This window comes from Ambystoma mexicanum, chromosome 7q (assembly GCF_040938575.1).
Source record: "Ambystoma mexicanum isolate Mex_15411 chromosome 7q, UKY_AmexF1_1, whole genome shotgun sequence".
Lineage (NCBI taxonomy): Eukaryota > Metazoa > Chordata > Amphibia > Caudata > Ambystomatidae > Ambystoma > Ambystoma mexicanum.
This window is the reverse complement of record NC_090941.1, coordinates 170,234,304-170,254,126: the sequence shown is the minus strand read 5'-3', so window position 1 is coordinate 170,254,126 and position 19,823 is coordinate 170,234,304. Positions and strand designations below refer to the sequence as shown.

General features: G+C 44.2%; 1 protein-coding gene across 9 annotated transcripts in view; it reads right to left on the bottom strand.

Moving 5' to 3' along the window:
* The window catches only part of DOCK9 (dedicator of cytokinesis 9), a 2,709,375-nt gene that overhangs the window by 1,230,243 nt on the left and 1,459,309 nt on the right, over positions 1 to 19,823 (bottom strand). For all 9 annotated transcript variants that reach the window (XM_069639825.1, XM_069639823.1, XM_069639827.1 and 6 more), the window contains exon 22: positions 14 to 100. In XM_069639825.1, the coding sequence (XP_069495926.1) occupies positions 14 to 100 (87 nt within the window). The remainder of the gene's footprint in view (positions 1 to 13; positions 101 to 19,823) is intronic.

Genomic DNA, 19,823 nt, shown 5'->3' with positions numbered 1-19,823 from the left:
TTGCATTACTTACCTGAGAGTACACAGTAGAAACTAGATGAGTTGAAATTTTCAACAATGGTTTAGCTCCATCCACCCATTTGATTTCAGGTCCGGAGTGCTAAAAAAGAAATAAAATATAAAATACGTAAGTAATTGAAGAGGGGAAAAAGAAGAGGAAATACAAGTTATTACTGTATATGTCACATAACCACCTTGAGAAACAAAACAGTGGCACAGCATTGCCTCTGAATGCAATGCAGATATGTTGGAAAGGCGTGTCCTGTAGATACAACAGAAGAGTAGATTTTGGGTCTCATTTTGAATGTGGTGCTTATTTGGCAGAAAAACACTGCTGAATTACCGCCAAACTTGCTTACTGTTACCGCTGCCTGGTCACATGTATTTACATGTGGTGGTAGGGCAGTGTCAATCCCCTAGTGATTACTATGGGGATTTTGGCAGGATTACTGCAAGTGGTAATTCCCCTGGGATAATTCCACCAATTTCTGACCTTTAAGTGGCTGATTTACCTCCAACATGATGCTGGAGGAATATCCTCCACTTAAAAGTTAAACCTGTGGTTCAGAGGTGCAGGAAAACAGTGGTTATTCCATTGCTGCCACAAAAAGGGGTGGTAAGGAAATCTCTACCTATTTCTTCCTGTACTGTCGAACTTGTATTGAGGTCCATCGTCTTCAAAGTAAGAGTTTGTGCATCTATAGAATGTGACAATGACTCAAATCATTTAAAATCTAAAAAACTCCTAGCCATTTTCTTGCTGTTGGAAAGCAATAAGGGCACAATTGGTCAAACATGGTATGTTCTGGAAAAATTTCAAGCGTCACTGTCAAATAAACCAACCTAAAACAACGTAAAAGGACCACAGACCAAATTAGATTGGTGGAGAAGAATGCAAACATGGATTACATTCCCACAGTTACGATTTTGTAGCATAGTCGTATGCCTGGCCAACCAGGGCTCTTCAAATGATGCTTGAATAGGAGATGCAAACAATACCATGGTGGGACAAGAATCACTGTCACTAGAAGGTCTCCCATCAAAGAAACTAATGTACAAAAGAGGAATGTTCAGCTTACAACTAGGATATGAAAAATTCAACCCAATCTACATCAAGCAATATTGAAATGTGATGGTTGCACAGTTAATCAGAACCACTGGTATTGCTCTGGGAAACCCTGCAAACCATTGTTTCCCAGCCTACTGTGCAATTACTATAGGAGGTGAAAAACTATATGCAAATCAGGCTTCGCCAAACACTGAAATTAGAAGTCAAGTTCAAACATCTAGGTATCATTTTCTGCAGAAGATCACAAGTAGCCTCAGATATGTTTGAGCTTCACAGGGTGTTAGTGTTGTGTTGGTTGGGACTCCAGATAAAGCATGTTCTGGACATTCCACCTAATATGCTTGATAGGGGCACTACAAGCTGTCATTAACTTCTAATATCCTTTCCATAGCTGATTCAATACTGAGAACCTCCTAAACCAAGTGAGTTTTTGCCAGAAGCCAAGAGAAGGTGGACTACATTTTTGTTTGCAAGGGCTTTCATTTCTTTCGTCTCACTAGACAGCCATGGTACCTCCCAGCTCTGTCTTACATGGAAGGTGCCTACTAAAGATTCTCTTTAGAAAACAAAGCTGGTTAGTTGAGAGGAATAACATGACAAATTGAAGGCGTTGCAACAAATCCTGGTAAGTTGTGGCTGTTGGGAGCATGGGGAGTAATTAGGGGCTTGTAGGAGACAGCAGGGCACACTTCTGGGAGAAACCAGCAGGAGAATTCTGGCCTGTGCCCTAACCAATGCCTTGTCAAGACTAGACAGACTATGCCCTCGAAAGAAAAAAGCCCCAGCAATTCACTAGACACAGCACCTGAGGATGTTAGAGTGAGGCTTGAGGAATCTTCAGCCGGCCAACATACTTACTAAGCATGGTGAAATGGGTGACTGTGGCAAACACATTTCAAGCCACCTTTCCTCTTAACCAGAAGTTCATGTCTCCCATAACCCTTAGCAAGTACCTCATGGTAATGTCTCGAGTTTCCCAGACTGCACTTTACCACCCATCTGGAAACTCCCAGATGCTTGTTTTAGTTCCTCATGGGATATGTGAGTATGAGAGTATGAGAGAGAGAGAGAGAGAGAGAGAGCGAGAGATAGAGAGAGAGAGGGAGAGAGACCAAGAGACAGAGAGAGAGAGACAGAGAGAGAGAGAGAGACAGAGAGAGAGAGGGAGAGAATTGACAGGTGGCATTGTGAGCTACAGAAATGGGACCCTTCTGCAAATGATATGGGGTAGGAGTGCAGTGTTACAAGTTATTTTGCCTTGTAAGGCTTCCATGCCCCGCCCCCTTCCACTGACTAACCGCTATGGTCTCCTAACACCTTACACTACACACATAAACCCCCCCACAAATGGCCAACACAGGCCTCATCATTAGCATATCAACAATAACCAAACCACGACTAAGTTTTCCCCTTTAGCCTTATCATAGTCCCCCACATCAGCGGCTAACTAGAAGAAAGAAAAAGAACCACAGTGGTCCATCAGATATTGGGTTTTTCCTTATGGATAACAAACTCCCTAGTTTCTCTGCTAAACTGATAGAAAGTAGATTGGCAGACAGGAACTGGGTACTACTGACCTGCACCCATTAACACCCTAGGATTCCCATCTGCCTCACCCACTGTCCCATTATTGGACCTCAAGACCCCTTTTTTTCTTACAGAGGCATGGAAAGCGACGCCACCAACAGTGTCAGAAGAGTGGTATACAAAATCACTTAGCGACGCCATAGTGGCAGAAGAGCAGTATACAAAATCGGTGTCCAGTCATAATATCGAAAAAATAAAGTCGAATGACAAAAAAGTCGAATCAATAATGTCAAAAAAAAAAAGTCGAATTTGTTTTTTTATTATTTATATATTTTTTTTGGGTTTGGTAAGTAAAAAAAAGGGGTAAAATAAAAAAAAATAGAAAAAAAAGGGGGGTTGGGGGGAACCCCCCATTTCGAATAAAAAACGTATTCGACTTTTTTTTTTCGAGATTATTTTTTCGACATTTTGACTTTCGATTTTATTGATTTCGATTTTATGTCTAGGAACCTACAAAATCACTTACAAGTGGTCAGTTCCATGCAACAACTTGCTTAGAAGTCATTGAGAAGACCATGCCTGTTTTCATACCAAAGAGCAGCACTGCAAACTCAGAGAAACAGTGAAAATGGTCCTTTCCTGAACTTTGGAAATACAGATCATTGCCCAGTACCCGCAGTTTATGAACTATTCCCATTCATTTTACCAAAGAGAAAAAGGTGCTTCTTTTGAACACCCCTAGCGTGAAAACTGCTGGGCGGATGTGCACCAAAAGGGAACAAGTTGGGCACAAAGTGTTGCAGATGTGCTTTTTTAGATTTGGTGTAAATCCGTCTGCTACTTCAAGTTATTCGATGGAGCAGGGAGAGCCGCCATGTTCCAGAAACATGTATACACCTCCTATAGTGCATTACATCAGTGAGTCGTTTCAGAAAGGAAGTTAGCATTTTTTTTCCCTTTAATGTGAGTAATTCCAAGGGTAATGCTGAGGAAAGCTGGAAAAGAAAAGTACCCAAAATATATTTGGAGGTGGGAGAGTGTGGCTTTATATCAGGGTAGAGGTCGAGCGGGGGAAAGAGGACCACTCAGTAGTTAAGGTCATTACTTCCCACACCCACCAAATTTCATCTCAACTCTGTCTTAACTAAAGTTGTATCCATTTAGAGTCGCATGCTATGCAAAGTCTTCCATTCACTGGCTGGTGCAGATTATTTCAAATTGTAAAGTAAAAACGCATTGGATGCTGCCAAACTGGATCATCGTACATGTGCCCTTGATGCTCTGCACATAGACGTCCTCAAGTTGTTTTTATGACGAGATGTCCACATGTGTTAGCTGTAGAAGAAAGAGAGAATACAGTTCTACAATAGATCACGTGCAGCTACCCGGATCCGAACTCAACGTAGCCATTTTACCGCTTTTTGGTGGAATTTATTATGTGGAGCAAGCGCCTCCATACCAACCTTCTATGCCCCCAGTCCTTGCCTAACCAACTATCCTAAAATAAAAACTACCCTGAACATACACATCCCCTATACATTTCACAAAATAAATGCTGTGAAACGGCCACAGGGAGTTGGGTGGTTGACTTTTGCAGCTCCCATGTGTGAAGCATAGGTGGGTGCATTTGACTCTAAACAGACTCAAACCACACAAAGTCTATTACTGAGTAAGTAATGTCTGAATTCTGAGGTTTGTGAGTGTGTTAAGACACTCATGCTTAGTATAGACTAGCAAACCAGTACCCGATAAAGGTGGTGGGTGAGCTTCCTCTTTTGATAGGAAAAATTCGAATAGTTGCATAACATTTTTATTTTGACTCGAAAAAGAACAGTAGCAATCACAAATACGATCTGGTTTTCAAATGCACACAGATGACTTAGAATATGTTGTGTAAATATTCAGGTGCAACGTTTCAAACGTAGGAGAAAGTATAGGCTGCAAGAATATTAGTGTATACCATGGAAGTGAGTAGGTCTGCCATTTATTGAAGTAACTTCTACCATTTCATCGAATTAGGCCTAGGCCGTGTGACTATCAAATTGAGTTTAGGCCTTGTGAACATTGCTGAAACAAATGTTTCAGCCATTTACTGAATTGGATTTAATCTCTGCAGCATCCTAGAGAACCCTTCAGGTTGCCAAGTACACGGCAGGATGGCTGAAAGCGCAAATATGAGTTATTGTCCAAGAATTAGGCTTGTGAATAATGAATTAAGTCTAGGCCTGGTGACCATTACTGCAGTGAATGATTTATTGCCATTTTTGTTGAATTAGGGTTTAATTTCTTCTGCAATCCAGAAAGCCTTTAAGGCTGCAGAGTACATGGCAGGATAGTAGCACAAAATAGATATTTCCAAAAGGATTAGGACTCGATTATACTTTCTCATGAAACGTTCCCCAGAGAGTCGAGCACACTATGAAATAACAGGTTGTGTCCTTGGCATAAACAGACAGGTACATGATAGCTGCAAGCACAAGTTTTTAACGTGGGAGACCAGCAGGTTTTGAGAATAGCTTGAGGTACGAAGTTGTCTGGTCGCACAGGAGAGAAATGCATTGTATCTAGTTTGTTGCAGTGGGTGGCAGATTTCGTTCTTCTGTGCATGATTAGGTAATCTGCGTTGGGATGCACATCGAATGCAACATATTACTGTGCAGACCAATTAGGATAGGGCAATTTAGGCTGACTTAAGTTTGAACAGGCAGGAGCAAATAGGATGGTTAGAATGTGGTTACAACCAATGTCTAGAATATATACAAATGTATTCTAATTTTGTGGTTTTCACCATTAAATCTTACTGTCCGATATTGACGTGGCGAGAGCTTTCGGTTTTGCGGCTCACAAGACTGAGCTCAAAGCTGTTATTACATTTGCATAAACAATGTGTTTTCCTGCAATCCGTGCACCTCTCCATTGTTTTCTGAAAATCACTGGAGGTCTACATCTGGTGACCCCAAAGTGATCTCCAGTGCCTCCCGAGTAGCCCCCGCCCACATGTGGTGGCCGCTGCGCCCCCATGTATAAAGCAGTTTGTGCACACTCCAGTGGAGAGGTGAGCTGGTGCTGTTTTTCTCTAAAAGCTTGTCTGGTTTCTGGATTGGAGGTGCGGGGGCCGGGCTGTGCAGACAGTTCACGAGGACATGATATTGGGGAGGGGACTCGGAGATCACTTAAAAAGTTGCATGCATATTTTGTATAAAATACAGTGCTTTCTTTTTGATATTCTGTTATTGCTTTTGCTGATTGATGAAGTATTAGTGGAAAGTTCCTCAAAGCGTGGAAAGACAACGTTGTATTTACAGTGATCTTATGATAAAAAGGCAGGATATCCCTCAGTTCTAGAGGGAAGGGAACTCGAGGAGGTTTTCAGTACCCTTGTCTCGAGGTAAGGAGACAGAGGAAGGATCTACATCATTGTGTTAATAAGTGTCATCATTGTTAGATGTTGTTAGAATTTGTGTACAGAAAGTTTGTGTACAGAAAGGTATTTTTGTTCTGTATTGGTAACAAATGTGTAGGCAAATATGTTTGGAGTCAGATATTTGCAGTGTTTGCATAAATGAAGGTGATTATTGTTAGGTGTCGTTAGTTGAGTAAATAAACTGGTTTAATTGTTGAATTGGGAGTCTCAGAGCAAGGAACATATGACGTTTTGGAGCAGAGCGTGGCCATTAGGATTGTGGTGAGCAGACACTTCCCACAATATAAGGAGAATGTTTTTAGGTATCACAATGAATGGGTTTAGGGAACTGCAAGCAAAATGTCCAGACGTTGGCCTGAAGAAGGCACGCACTATAAGACTTCATTAGAACATGTGCACACGTACTTGTTGTCAAACCTATAGGGTGAAACAATTACAGAATCGACATGTCATTCTAGAGAAACAGAAAAAGTTTGTAGAAGATGAAAGTAACCCCGACACCTCCATCTGGGTCCTACCCCTTGCAGCCTGCCGTAGGTTACACCAACCCCCAGCTTTCTCCAGCAGAAGAGGTGAAGGGGATATCAGGGAAGACCAGGGACGTCACCAGAGAGCCATTGATTTTAGAAATTGAGACTAAGGCTAGCCAACAGTTGTGGGGACATGAAGTTTGTTAGCTTCCCTGTTAGGGGAGCGGGTGGACCAGATATGGAGAAAGGCAGGGTCTCGGGAGGATAGCTCAGGGGCAACGTGCTCGCCTTGGAAACAAAACGTCACAGCGCAACACATGTTCAATCCCCGGGTCCGCGCTTAGAAACCTCTGGGTATTAAGTGAGTTATAAATAACCTATCATATCATATGAGGAAATAACGTTAAACAATACCAGCCATGATGGTGCCCTGTTTAATAACTGTCGAGAGCATGTACGGAAGGTATTGAGGGACATGAACCCTGACAGAGCTGGAATGAATTCCAACATGGCTTGCACAATGAGAGCAGATGAGGATCCCATACTTTACACACTGCAGATACAGGAGATGTGGGGGTTAGAGACTTGGGACAAGAACATTTTTTACCATGTGTTACGCAAGGGGCACGCTTCTGAAGTACAAGCAAACTTAAATAATGTGGCTGGAATAAAAGCCAAATGATGGCCAGAAATACAGGCGCACATAACACATTGTTGGCAGAAACAGGATAAGGATCGGGCAGAGAAAACGCAGACGGCAGAAGCAAAGTTAGTACAGAAAAAGCTAGCAAAGTTGAGCATGCAAGGTGCAGTAATAACCAGCCGTATGGAAGGCAAGCCTGAACAAAGCCCCACACAGGGGTGGGTAGAGAGGCTTAGGGAGTTCAGTAGAGGAATGGGAGGTTTTCAGGGAGGAGGGAGTCGAGAGCACGTTTTAAGAGGGGTAGAGGGGGAGGACCCTGGAAGGGGTGCAATGCTGGTCATGCAGAAAGATGGGTCATTTTGCATGAGAATGCAGGAGCAGGCCGACCATGCCCTTTAACTGCAATGTTGCAGCATATTGCCTTGCTTTAAGCCTGCAGCCGCAATTTACCCCATATGTCAAAGGCCCCGTACAACAACAACCGGTGCAACCTTAGGCTTCAAACTGCACCCTGCCACCGGCTCAACCGTGGGACAAGAACTCTCTGCCACAGGGCACAGTAACTCACTACATAGAGGCAAGCGTATTGGGGGCATTCCTTTCCCATTCCAAGAAACGAACATTCACCCATAATAGGAGAGCCCACGGGGAGCCCTGGCATGCACAGTACTATAAGTAACTACTGTGAGGAGTCAGAAATGGGAGTGAGACACAAGTTTGACATGTTTTTGGTTAAAGAGTTTTATTGAAAATAAAAGGGGTTGGGAAAATGCCTCTTTGGCCCTGCTCTAGAAGAATTTCCCTACCTAAACCAAAACAAAGGCTCTGTCTGTGTCAGGATGTCAAAAACAAAACTGTCCTGTGTCCAATTTTCTATTCTGACCCTCACAATACAAACTCAACTCTAAGGTGAAAAAGGGAAGTGTCTTTAACCTGGAGTGGTTTGGAAAAAGTGTTAAAAAAGGAAGGATGACTGACTTAAAGAAAGGTTTCTTCAAGGATAAAGTTCTTGGTTCCAGAGGGTAGCTCCCTTCCCCTGGATTTGTCTTTACTCCCTGAGGTTTTCACACATCATAGTTCTTTGGGCCTCTTTTGGCCAAGTACAACACTTGTATACAAAACCTGTTTAATTATACAGTTTCTTTCAAGGACAATTCTTTTGGCCTTTCTTGGTCAAGTGCAACACTTGCACATTAACACAATCCTCTTCAATTCCCTGGTATACTCCTCTGCCAGCACTTCTGTCCACTTGGGTTTATGGCTCGTTCCCAAAATTGTTTGTATATGGTATTTGATAATGTATCCTCTTGACAGATTATCCTTTTTCTACCTTCTTCGTATTGACACGGTGTACATCTACATATAAGAAAGAGGCTTGTGTCTGAAATTCCCTTCTTTTAATATGTCTGTCTGTTTTCTCTTTGCCTTTTAAGTAACATTCAATGGTTCGCACTCAGCGTCTTTGCCGATACACCTAGATGTCCCCGTTGCCTTTTGGAGGACTCACTGGTTTCTGTAGGCATTGATACCTTCTCTCATGGTCGACCAGGTAAGGATTCCCGTATGCTTCCCTCTCGCCGTCTTCTTTCCTTCATTCACCGGTCCTCAGCAGCTTCCTCTCAACACGCCTGCTGTCTTCTCGCTAAGTGAACTGCTTTTCTCCTGCGTTTGCGAACACCCAGGAGTTCTCCTCTGGATCCTGGCATTCCCGCAGTGACCCTTGGCTCAGCAGTTCCTTCTTCCTCCGGTGGTGAGCCGCCTGACTCCACCACGCCGGTCCTGGCTTCTCGGCTCCCTGCTTCTCATGCAAAAGGTGAAGCCCTCTCTCGCCAGTTGCACATCAACTGCCCTCCATTCCCTGTTCGGGCTATTAAATTTCCCGGGCATAGGTGAGTGCCAACAAACACAAGAGCACTTGCTAGGTTTGCAGTCTATTTTGCTCCACATTGCTCGATCTACCTTTTTCTTCATCCAAGTACTTTGTGAATTCTGCTAACAGATGTCCATTGTGAATGACTGATTTATGGAATTCGGATAAATCCTTTCAAAAGGTTTTGATGGCAAGTCAGTTCTGATTGATTGACAAATTGGATTAAAATAAAAAAAGTGGCGATTTCATCGTACTGCCAATTTAGATCAAGGTTGGAAGTGTGGCCAGTAGTATTAGTGAAGGATTTTCACTGCTCCTCATAGGAAAGTGAGTGGATTTATGACATTTGGCCATAAGGTGTTCAGACATGGGGATATTATTTTCTTTTTTTAACAACACTAAGTTTGGCAAGCACAGTAAAAGACAACATCAGTATAACATTATTCACAGATAACATTATTGCATTATCAGCCATGTGGTTCAGTCACAGTATTATACTGATCCTGCTGGACCTGCATGCTGCGTTTGACACCGTTGATCACTGTATTCTTATGGAGAGGTTGTCATCGGCTGGTATCTCTGGCTCAGTCTTAGACTGTTTTTTGTCATTTCTCTCTGGTCATTCGCAATCTTTGTTTCTTTCCTCCTTTTCCTCAGCTGCTAGGCCCCACACTTGTGGTGTCCGCAGGGTTCTGCACTCTCCCCTCTTTTGTTTAATGTATATATTCAGCCTCTGGTGAAACTGATACACTCTTTTGGTCTTCAGTGTTATTCATATGCGGATGACACACAAATCCTGGTGCGTTTGGCTCTCTCGCTTTCATCTACTGCTGAGCAGTGCTGTGCCTGTTTGTCAGCCATCCATTCTTGATGGGTAACAACAAGTTGCGCCTGAATGCAAATTGTTGGTTCTGCACCCGATACCACACACTGGCCCAACGATTTCTGACCAGATTATTTGGCCCTCTCCCTCAGCCCTCCCAGATGGTTAAGAATCTGGGAGTTAAGCTCTCTGCCTCACTGTCCATGCAGGCTCAGGTGAGCGCAGTACGCAATCCGGCCATTAAAAGTTATGGATTTTTCAAAAAGGTCTACCCTTTCTTCCCCCTCGGCTTTACCAGTTGCTTGTATCTTTCCTTACTGCAGGGACTTTAGACTATTGCAACTCCCTCTATCTTGCACAGCGAGCCCATCTATAACACTGCCTGCAAATACTCAAAAACTCAGCAGCTAGGCTGGCTGTTGGCACCCTGTGACACACTTCTGGTATTTTTAACACCCTTCACAGGCTCCCAGCGGCTAAGCGGATTATGTTTAAAACCCTCCACATTGTCCATCTGGCTTTTTACAAATCCGGAACTGAATTCCTTTATGAACAATTGACCCGATATGCTCCATCGCGCTGCCTTTGCTCGGCTACTGCCTTGTGTATTTTGGTCTTGCGTGTCAAACTCTCCAGGGTAGGCATTTGATCTTTCTCAGTTGCAGCTGCACAACCTGCTCCCCCCAGCAAAATCTCTAACCACCTACCATTTTGACGCACCCTCAAGACTTTCCTCTTTGCAGCCAAGCTTCTGCTTTGACTTTAGCTACTGCCTGTCTCTTGCCCCAGAGCCAAGATGCCCCAATTGGTGAAAGTCACGCTTTAGAAATGTTTTTAGCATAACATACAACGTTATAAGTAACAAACGAGGAATGTGCAAAATCCTCCCAACCCTCCATTGGTCTCTCGGCCAGGTTGAGCTTGGCTGCATTGTTATATGTGTATCTTTGCAATCATTGATCCAGGTTAAGTACCTCAGCCAGTCCCCGACACTAGGTGGGTGTGGGTCCTTCCATTTAAGTAAAATACAGCACTTAGTCACCATGGAACCAATATTCAGGAAGGACCTGTCTCTCAGGGATTTCCCGCCACATCCCAAAGAACACTCCTGGAAAACCTCTACAGCCACTTCCCAATTATAGTGGACAATGTGTCATATGCATGTCACCTGCGTCTGTCACAATGCACCTCGGATAGCCATCATGCTCAGGGTATATAGTTTCCTCAGCTTGTGGGGTTTTTATGCAACATATGTAGGATTTTATACTGAATTATCAATCACATATTCATTGGCAGTCTTAGTAAGCATACACATGGAATGCCAATGTCCATCAGTCACCTCCATCTCCAATTCGACAACCCACCTCCCTCAGGCCTTATCCACCATCTCTTGGGCCCCCTCCAGGATATCTTTATACAGTTATACAGGACAGCCAGTAACCTAGAGCAACCTTAAGAGTTGGATATATGGACAACCATTGCATTCTCCAGAGGCTCAACTAGGGTAGCATTCCAACCTTTTTAGCATGGCTGCCTCAATCTATAGAACTGGAGCATTTTTGCAGGCATACCCTTATGCTCCTCCCGCCAAGTGTGGGGCATCAGAATCCGACTCTCTGGAAACAAATCCCCTATTACCTGATAGACCAGTTTATTCCATGTAGATCCCAGTGAAGCATCCCATGTAGGGGAGGGGTCAGGGAAGTTCGACAGTGGCACCTTCGATAATACGTGGCTCTCCAAGCGAATAGCGTTGCCTTCACAGGATCCAATGGGCAGTCATCCTTGTAGCTGGTATCTAGTATCAAGGATTTCATGTTTACCTTCGCTGCTGCAGCCCTCTCTACTTTAACATTTAGTGAGAGCCTGTCTGTGCCATACCAATAACTTGCACATTGCGCTTCGGCTGCCAACCAATATATCTCCATTTGCTGTTTGGTAAACCCCCATTATGTTGTAAGGCTGTGCCGTGTCTACCAATTTTTCTCTAACAGCCGCAGAGTGCCATAGAAATCTAGACATGTCACGATGCAAGGCTCTAAAATACTGCTGTCCTGGCCACATTGACAAACAAATACATTAACTTGGGCACCAGCACCATTTTCAACAATGCTAAACGACTGGCCAGGGACATCAGCACTTTTGACCAGAGATGTATTTTCGTGTAGAGGAGTCAAACAAGGGTGCCCCTTGGCGCCGTCAATTTTTCTGGCCTACATTGGAGACTATCAGCAAACAGAATCGTCGGTAAGATCTTTTCCCCCCAAACTGGGACTGCAAAAAATAAGTAGACTCCTATACGCAGACGACCTAATTTTGATTGATCAGACCCCAGTGGGCTTGCAACGGCAACTGGACAACCTGGACTCCTATGTAACAGCAAATAACCTAGAAGTCAACAAGGAGAAGACAAAAATTCTCGTCCTGGAAAGAACTGCGAAGAAATCAACTAACAACAAATGGTATTATCGTTCCTCCTTGATTGAAAAAGTACAGAGTTTCAAATATCTAGGAGTGACACTGGACAACTCGAAAAAAGACCTTGCCATGCAAGATGCACTCCATTCGAAAATGAGGAAACTAGCTTCAAAAGGTAAGGCAATCGACAGAAAATTTGGCCGATTCTCAATGATACCAGCGGTGAATTTCTATAAATCCAAAGTAGTGCCCTCGATAACACACGGAGTAGAAGCTATGTTACAACTCCCCACTACCATCTGGCATAAACTCGAAGCCTACTATTGGAGAACTGTTCTGGGATTGCCTCCCTCTACGCCTGTTGCCTCAATACGTAGGGAGCTAAGTTTGCTGTCTCTGGTAGGATCAGTAAACTGTAGCTCTCTTAAATTGTTCAGAAAATGTCTGATAACAACAAGCCCTACCTTGTTTAACTTAATAAAGACGGAACTGGACATGGGCACCAACAAATTGCTATTGACGTGGAAAGAAAGGATGTTGACACTCCTTAAATCAATCCAGAGCGACGAAGAGGAGCTGCTGTCAAATCCAACGAGGACTCTAAGAAAATTAAAAAATCTTGATTGGATCCTGACGTTGGAGAAAGCTTCGGAAAACAAATTAACGTTACATCTCCCTCCAAATACAAAAAAACTGAACGAACTGCAGGCCTATCTAAATCAATTTCCGAACAGGCAAGCTAGAAACTGTCTAAGAGCCAGGTTAAATTTACTTCCTACAAACGAGATAAAATTTATCAGAGGTTTGTCGGAGACCAGCGACTGTCGACTTTGTAGGAAGCCAAACGAAAAGGAAACAGTAAGGCACCTTCTCCTTAATTGCACTGAAACTGGAAAGGTCAGGTTCAGCTATATGCGACATTTTACGTCTGACCTATCGCTCGAAACTGAACTATGCTGGTGGTCAAGGATGATAAGTGGAGACAGACAAACCTGGCAAACCGCTACCACCAAAATACTTCAGTACGCCTTAAGCAAATTGGAAACCAATCCAGCATAGGACGACAAATTTTAAAAAAAGGGCCACTAGCTGGCTGAAGACTCTAGAGAAACTGAACAAATTAACTTTTAATCTTCTTAAACTAAGTAACCAACATGACACAACGATAGCAGAAAAAAAAGTTTTGTAAAAATCATTAGTTTGATTAAAAAAAAAAAAAAAAAAAAAAAAAAAAAATTTCGTGTAGGCATGCATTGCATGAGCAGTGAAGTTATCAGCCATCAGCATGTTTCTATCCCTGGAGACTATAAACCCCAGGTATTTGAACCGATCCAGGGCCCATTGTAAAGGAAATGCCCCCGGGTCTGTGATGTGCTGTCGGTTAGGGGGAAATCCTCAGATTTAGCATAGTTCACAGTGAATCCTGAAAATCGGCCTATGTGCGTAATGTCCTGCATGATAGGGTCCAGATTGTTTTGGGGATCCCTGATGTATAGTAACACTTCATCTGCATATAGCAAGATGATCTCTGTCCGTCCCGCTATCCGAATTCCCTGCTGTCCGTGGCAATGTCGAATCATGTCAGCCATAGGCTTGATCGCCGGGGCAAAAAGTATGGGTGATAGTGGGCAGCCTGGCCATGTGCCCCTACCCAGAGCAAACGGTTTAGATTGTAACGCGTTAATCAGTACGGTGGCGGACAAGTAAAGGAGTTTGATATATTGAATTAGTTGTTCGCCCAGGTTGCATTTGAGTAGCACCAAAAAGGCCTGGGCACCATATCAAATGCCCTTTGCCCACCTGAGGCTGCTGCCACCGCCTGAGCGGTAGGCGAAATGCTGACATGACATTAAACAGGCGCTGGGGTTTAAAGAAGTGGACATTGTATTTATTGGGTATTTATAATGTGCCTATACAGCAAATGGTATTTCAAGGCGCTTTTATTGGCGTTTTCATAAACCCAGCCTGGTTGTGATGTACCAATGAGGGCATTAGAGGCTGCAATCTATTAGCGATAACTTTGGCATAGATTTTAGTGTATTACGTTTATAAGCGATAACGACCTATAAGAACCACATTCCTCCTGGGGCTTAACAGGTTTTAACAAAACTATAAAAAGTTGCTTCAGGGAGCCTCTCCAGAAGTTGCCCTATCTGCAAGGCTTCCTCCCACACTTTCAGCAAGTAGCGTGCAAGATGAGCCTCATACTCGATCTAAAACTCTGCAGTTAATCCGTTGAGGCCCAGAGATTTATTTCTTAGTAGGTCTTCAATTACCCGTAGTATTTCTTCCACAGTGAAAGGAGTATTTATCTGTCCCATGGCACTGTCTGAAAAAATCAAAGTCGGGATGGTCTCCAAAAGAGGCTGTAGGCCCACTTCCTCCTGCTCGTCTTGCGCCTGATATAGTGTTTTGTAAAATGGTACAAAGACATCATTGATACCCTGTTCAGAATGTTGCATCACATGGGATTCATCACACACCCCAGTGACATCATTCGGGCCCTTTCCATCAGGACCAGATTAGACAACATCCTGCCAGGCCACTCCCCTTCCCCATATCGCCTAGTTGCAGTGGGCTTCGCGAAGCACTTCACCTCTCAGTCAGCCTCAATCCATGCAGTGAGCTCGCCACAGCACAGGCGCTAGGTCTACCAACTAGCCTCAGAGGAGGGGGGCATCCAATGGTTTCCAGGAGCTCACCGAACACCCCATTAGCAACCATGATGGAGATGTGCACCAAGAGCAGGCTCCGGATTCAAGCTGTGTGCAGGATGCAGTTAGGCACCAGCGTTGTATATCAACACGGCAGCTCCAACTGCCTTCACCATACGTCACGAGTACCGTCAGCAGATCAACAGTTGCGAGGTGCGTCCGCCACCAGGTCCCTGCAGCTGTCTGCTCCTCCTCACCACAGCTTCCACCTACAACGGCAGGCACACAGGCTGCATGCAGGTCAGGACAGCTCTCCAAGGGCGGCTTACTCTGTAGGTCTCTGACTTGTGCCGGCATCTGCAGCAACTCCTGCTCTCGCCCCAGGCCCACACGGCCTCATTCAGTCAAGAGACAAATGCTCCCTCAAGGATCGGTGCAGACCTTTCAAAGTCCACCAGTAGGGCTTCCGACAGCTGAATATATCTATTTTTCACCCACTGGGCGCCCTTCATAAACCTCGAGCGGGGCGGATGAGGCGGCAATGGAGGCTCAACGGATTGCAGGCATTGTGCAGGCTGCTCAGCAGCTCCCCATGGGTATGTTATTTTCAAGGGAAAATCGGGGATATCATGTCTCGTCCGATGGAGCTAGGATATCTCCCCAGAGGCTGTCTCCACCCATGTGATTCTCCCTCATATAGCTGCCCCCAGATCAGGTAGCATATGCCGCCCCCTGGCCACATGGATGGAGGTTACCCCCACCAGGGAATCAGTGATGACTCCACCGGATTCATCATACTACCGAACCAGAAATGGAGCCCTGAGTGGGAGTGAAGATGGGTGATCGAACAGTCTTTTTTGGTCGACACAGGAGCTACCAAATCCTGCATTAAGGAGGAGATGTTCCCAATGTCAAACAGAACAAAGGACACGCAAGGGGTTTCTGGGGCTATTGCATCTGCTCCTTTTGCTGAACTATCCGTCCCTATATCGTATTCACAAGGCACCCCAGTCAATCTCCTGGGCAGAGACATCATGGGTAAATGGAATATGACAATTTTGTTCTCAGAGAAGGGCATAGTGTGGCCCACACCGAGCGTGTACCACACTAGGCCTGCTGTGGTAATACAAGCACTCTGTGGCCATAGCGTCTTGAGGAGCGTACCACTCCATCCAGACTTGCTCCTTTTTGGGGTCACCGTCCTGTTAGGTCTGGTGCCTGGGATTAGAAAAAAAATTCTACGCACACCTGCAAATTCTTGTTTGGGCAAGCTGTTCAGCAGGAAAGGGTGCCAGGCGGCATTATCTCATTACATTTAGAATCAGTAATCACCAAGGCAGACATTGCAATGCTGTCCGGGTTGGACGAGGTAGCTCTAGAATGGTGCATGGTTTTATACATTGACCCAACACAGCGATTGAGGGATGTGTCCAACTAACGGCTGCTCGAGGATAGTGATGATTAGGGGGCGATAGAATTCCAAATCTCCATACCCTGTCAGGTAATAGTGGAAAACAGAGAAGTACCTCACACCCTACACTCCTTGCCAACACATTATCATCGCACTTGCAGGAAGATCTAAATAGAGCTCCCGAAGCTAGCGGATGCCGGACCTGGGGATGCATGGGGTGGTTGCCCTGGTCACCCTTACGTGGTCAGTTGTGGACCAGTGGACCATACAATCTAGACCTGCTCAAAAGCATAGGGGCGGTTTGCATTAAACTGAAACCAGGTGCAGTTTTGCCCAGAGTTAGACAATACCTGATGTCAAGGGAAGCAGATGAAGGAATGTTCTCCAACACTGAGGCCTTACGGCAGCAGGGAATGATACAGCCGTCAGAATCACCATGTGATACGGCTATTTATCCTGTCAAAAAAGCGAAGAGGTCAAAGTGGAGGATGGTTCAAGTCTTGCACCCATTGAACAATAGTGTAGCAGCAGAATACCCAGTGGGCCCCAAACCCGCCACCATCCTGTATAACATCCCCATGGAAGCCACCAATTTTACTGTAATTTTACAGTCTTTACTTACAGAGGCCAAAGGTTCAAACACATTAGTTTGCCCCAAGGGTACTGTGAATCCCTCAGTATTTCTAACAGGGTGTTTCAAATGGATCTAGGGAAACACAGAGCACAGCCATTCAGTTAATGGGTGACCTCCTGGATTGTAGTTTACAGGGTGCTGCAAATGGATCTAGGGAAACAGAACACAGCCATACGTGGATGACCTCCTGGTTTGTAGTACGACAGAAGAGCTTTGCAGGAATTACTCCAAAACTTTTTACCGTATTGGCACGGAAGGATTAGAAGGTGGACAATGATAAATTGCAGTAATGTCTGCAAGAAGTTGTGTACCTAGGGCAGATAATATCATCGGCAGCCAGAAAATAACCCCAGAGAGTGCTGCAGCAGTGCAGAACACACCACAGCCTACAACGGTTCAACAGATGCAGTGTTCTTTGGGCTTTGCAACTATTGTCGTGCATGGATATTTGACTATTCAGCATATATCAAACCCCTACTGCAAGGGCTAAAGTAAGCACAGCAAGCAAGAGGGCCCATTGTCAGGACAGATCCGATAACATCTTTTTAAAATTAGGTTTAATGGCTTAGAAAAAAAAGCCTTTCACCATATGTAAACAATACATATACTGAAATCACAGAATGTTCCATAAAAATAATCAACACGCACAACTGTTAATCTCGTTCCTTAAAAATGTAATCTAAAAATCTAATCAAAGCTTAAACTAGCAAAACTTTCACCCCTTAAAAAGAAGTTCCAACATTAATTTGGTCTCAAACTACGGCTTTCAGAGAAGAATTTCTCTAAATATTGTGTTCTTATCTCTGTCAATCTGTGCAATATAGCAAAAGGTGCTGGAGTGTTTCTGTATTCTCTTTAACTGTGCAAAATCGGTATTTTGAATCTACACCACATACTTTTCGAACAAACAAAATTTCTTTTGAAGGGTACAGATTCACATGAAAGTGTAGAAATTGGGCACGATAATTACGACTCAGAAACGTATTAAAGTATCCAGGTAAAGTATCCAGGTAAAACATTATACATTCTGCAGTCCAAATTGCACTGATGGTACAGTTTATAGTTTTCCCTCGTTTCTAGTCTCAATCCAGTCCATCTTCCAAAATGTCCTTTTCACACCGACCGGATTTTCCACTAGTTCTTGTTCCGCTGTGCCCAATTCCGTAAGAACATTGCAACAAACATACTTCCATTCATTCAGTAGCCACTCATTCTTATTTAACAACATATCCCTCATTATTTGAAATTCAATTGGTGTATCCTTAGCTAGACATTTCCTATACAATTATAGTTTTCCACAAAACCATGGAACAAAGAGAGAGGAAGCCCAGATCATGGTGAATAATCTGTACCGGGACTCCTTTGGGCAGTGCAAGTACTCTCCTGCAGAACAGACCTTCTAGGACAGGCCATATATGATCTGGCATGCAAAGGAGGCTTCCGCTCCATAAGATTACATTGCCACAACTTTCAACTTCTAAAAGTTTGAAACTGGTACCAACGAGTAGCAACAATACCTCCTCAACAAAACAAACCTGGGCGGCCATGTTTTTTTAACCTTGGCTTTCAAAATATTTGTGCGTCAATTGAACAAATATTCACACATATACCTAGGCGGTATATGAAAGTATCCACCTTCTGTAGAGCCTCTTGATTAAGGCGCCACCCAAAAGTCTACTTTTGCCTAACTAATGGAGGTCAAATTATCAAGACTTTCGATTTTGCCACGTTCACCCCAAGTCCATTCTGCTCGACGTATACATTTGGAGCATCGAGCTGGTGCTGCAAAGCTATCGTTCTCTTGTCCAATAGGATCAGATCATCCGCATACAGCAACCAGCTCAATGCCCTTCCGTTGAGTCGAGGTGGAAAACATCTACCATTGCTCAAGGTTGTACCCAGAACAGAAATGAACAGCAGCCTTTATCTAAGCATTTACCCTCTTATTGGTCGCAATAGGCATCCAGCCGTGTTCAATCTGACCCTCTGCAAGGTTGATGAATACAGAGCCTTCACTGCGCACAACAGGTTGTTAAGACAACCCCAATGGTCCAATTTCACCCACAGGAGGTTTCTGTCAATGGTGTTGCATGCCTGAACAAATAATGACCAAATCATTTCAGGAGCTCAAAAAGATGATCAGCAGTGCCCCTGTTCTGGCCACACTAGATTATAATAAAATTATTATTTTTGTTCTCACATTCTAACGGGCCAGTGATGATGGCTGTCCTCATCCATCAGACCTCACTGGGACATAATACCCTGGCTTATTTCAGTGGTCTTCTGGACCAGACACTTCCCATGCAAGCAGGCTATAGCAGCCGCTGCATTTGGCACACAGAAATCATCTACCATTACCACGGGGTGCCCCCTTTAAGAGGAGCAAGCAATTGTTGCAATCCTGGAGAAGTCAAACTATACTCGACCCATCCAAAGAGCATTAGGATATGATGTTATACTGTAAAATTCCTCTATTCACACAGTTTATCAAGTAAACATGTATTGCAGAACCAGTATAGGCAAATGACAGTACATTATTGTGCCATGCATGAAGAGACCATTGACCAAATGACCTGTGTTAGGGAGGATGTGCTCTAAGAAGTGAAGGTGCACTTTTGTTGATGGTTTGTCGAGGATCGATCAGAGCACTGGAGCCAGGTGCACGGCGGCAGCAGTAGTGAGCCTTGAACCAGGGGATTACCACGTGTCAGCCAAGGTGCCACTGCCCTCATACTACTCAGCGCAAACTGCAGAGCTCATAGCCCTAATAACAGCACTAAAACTATCACAAGGGTGCTCCACAACCATTTAATGAGATTCAGATTACATCACCATCAACTGTACACTCTGGCCTGTCCAGACTTCAGAGTAGAGGGTTTA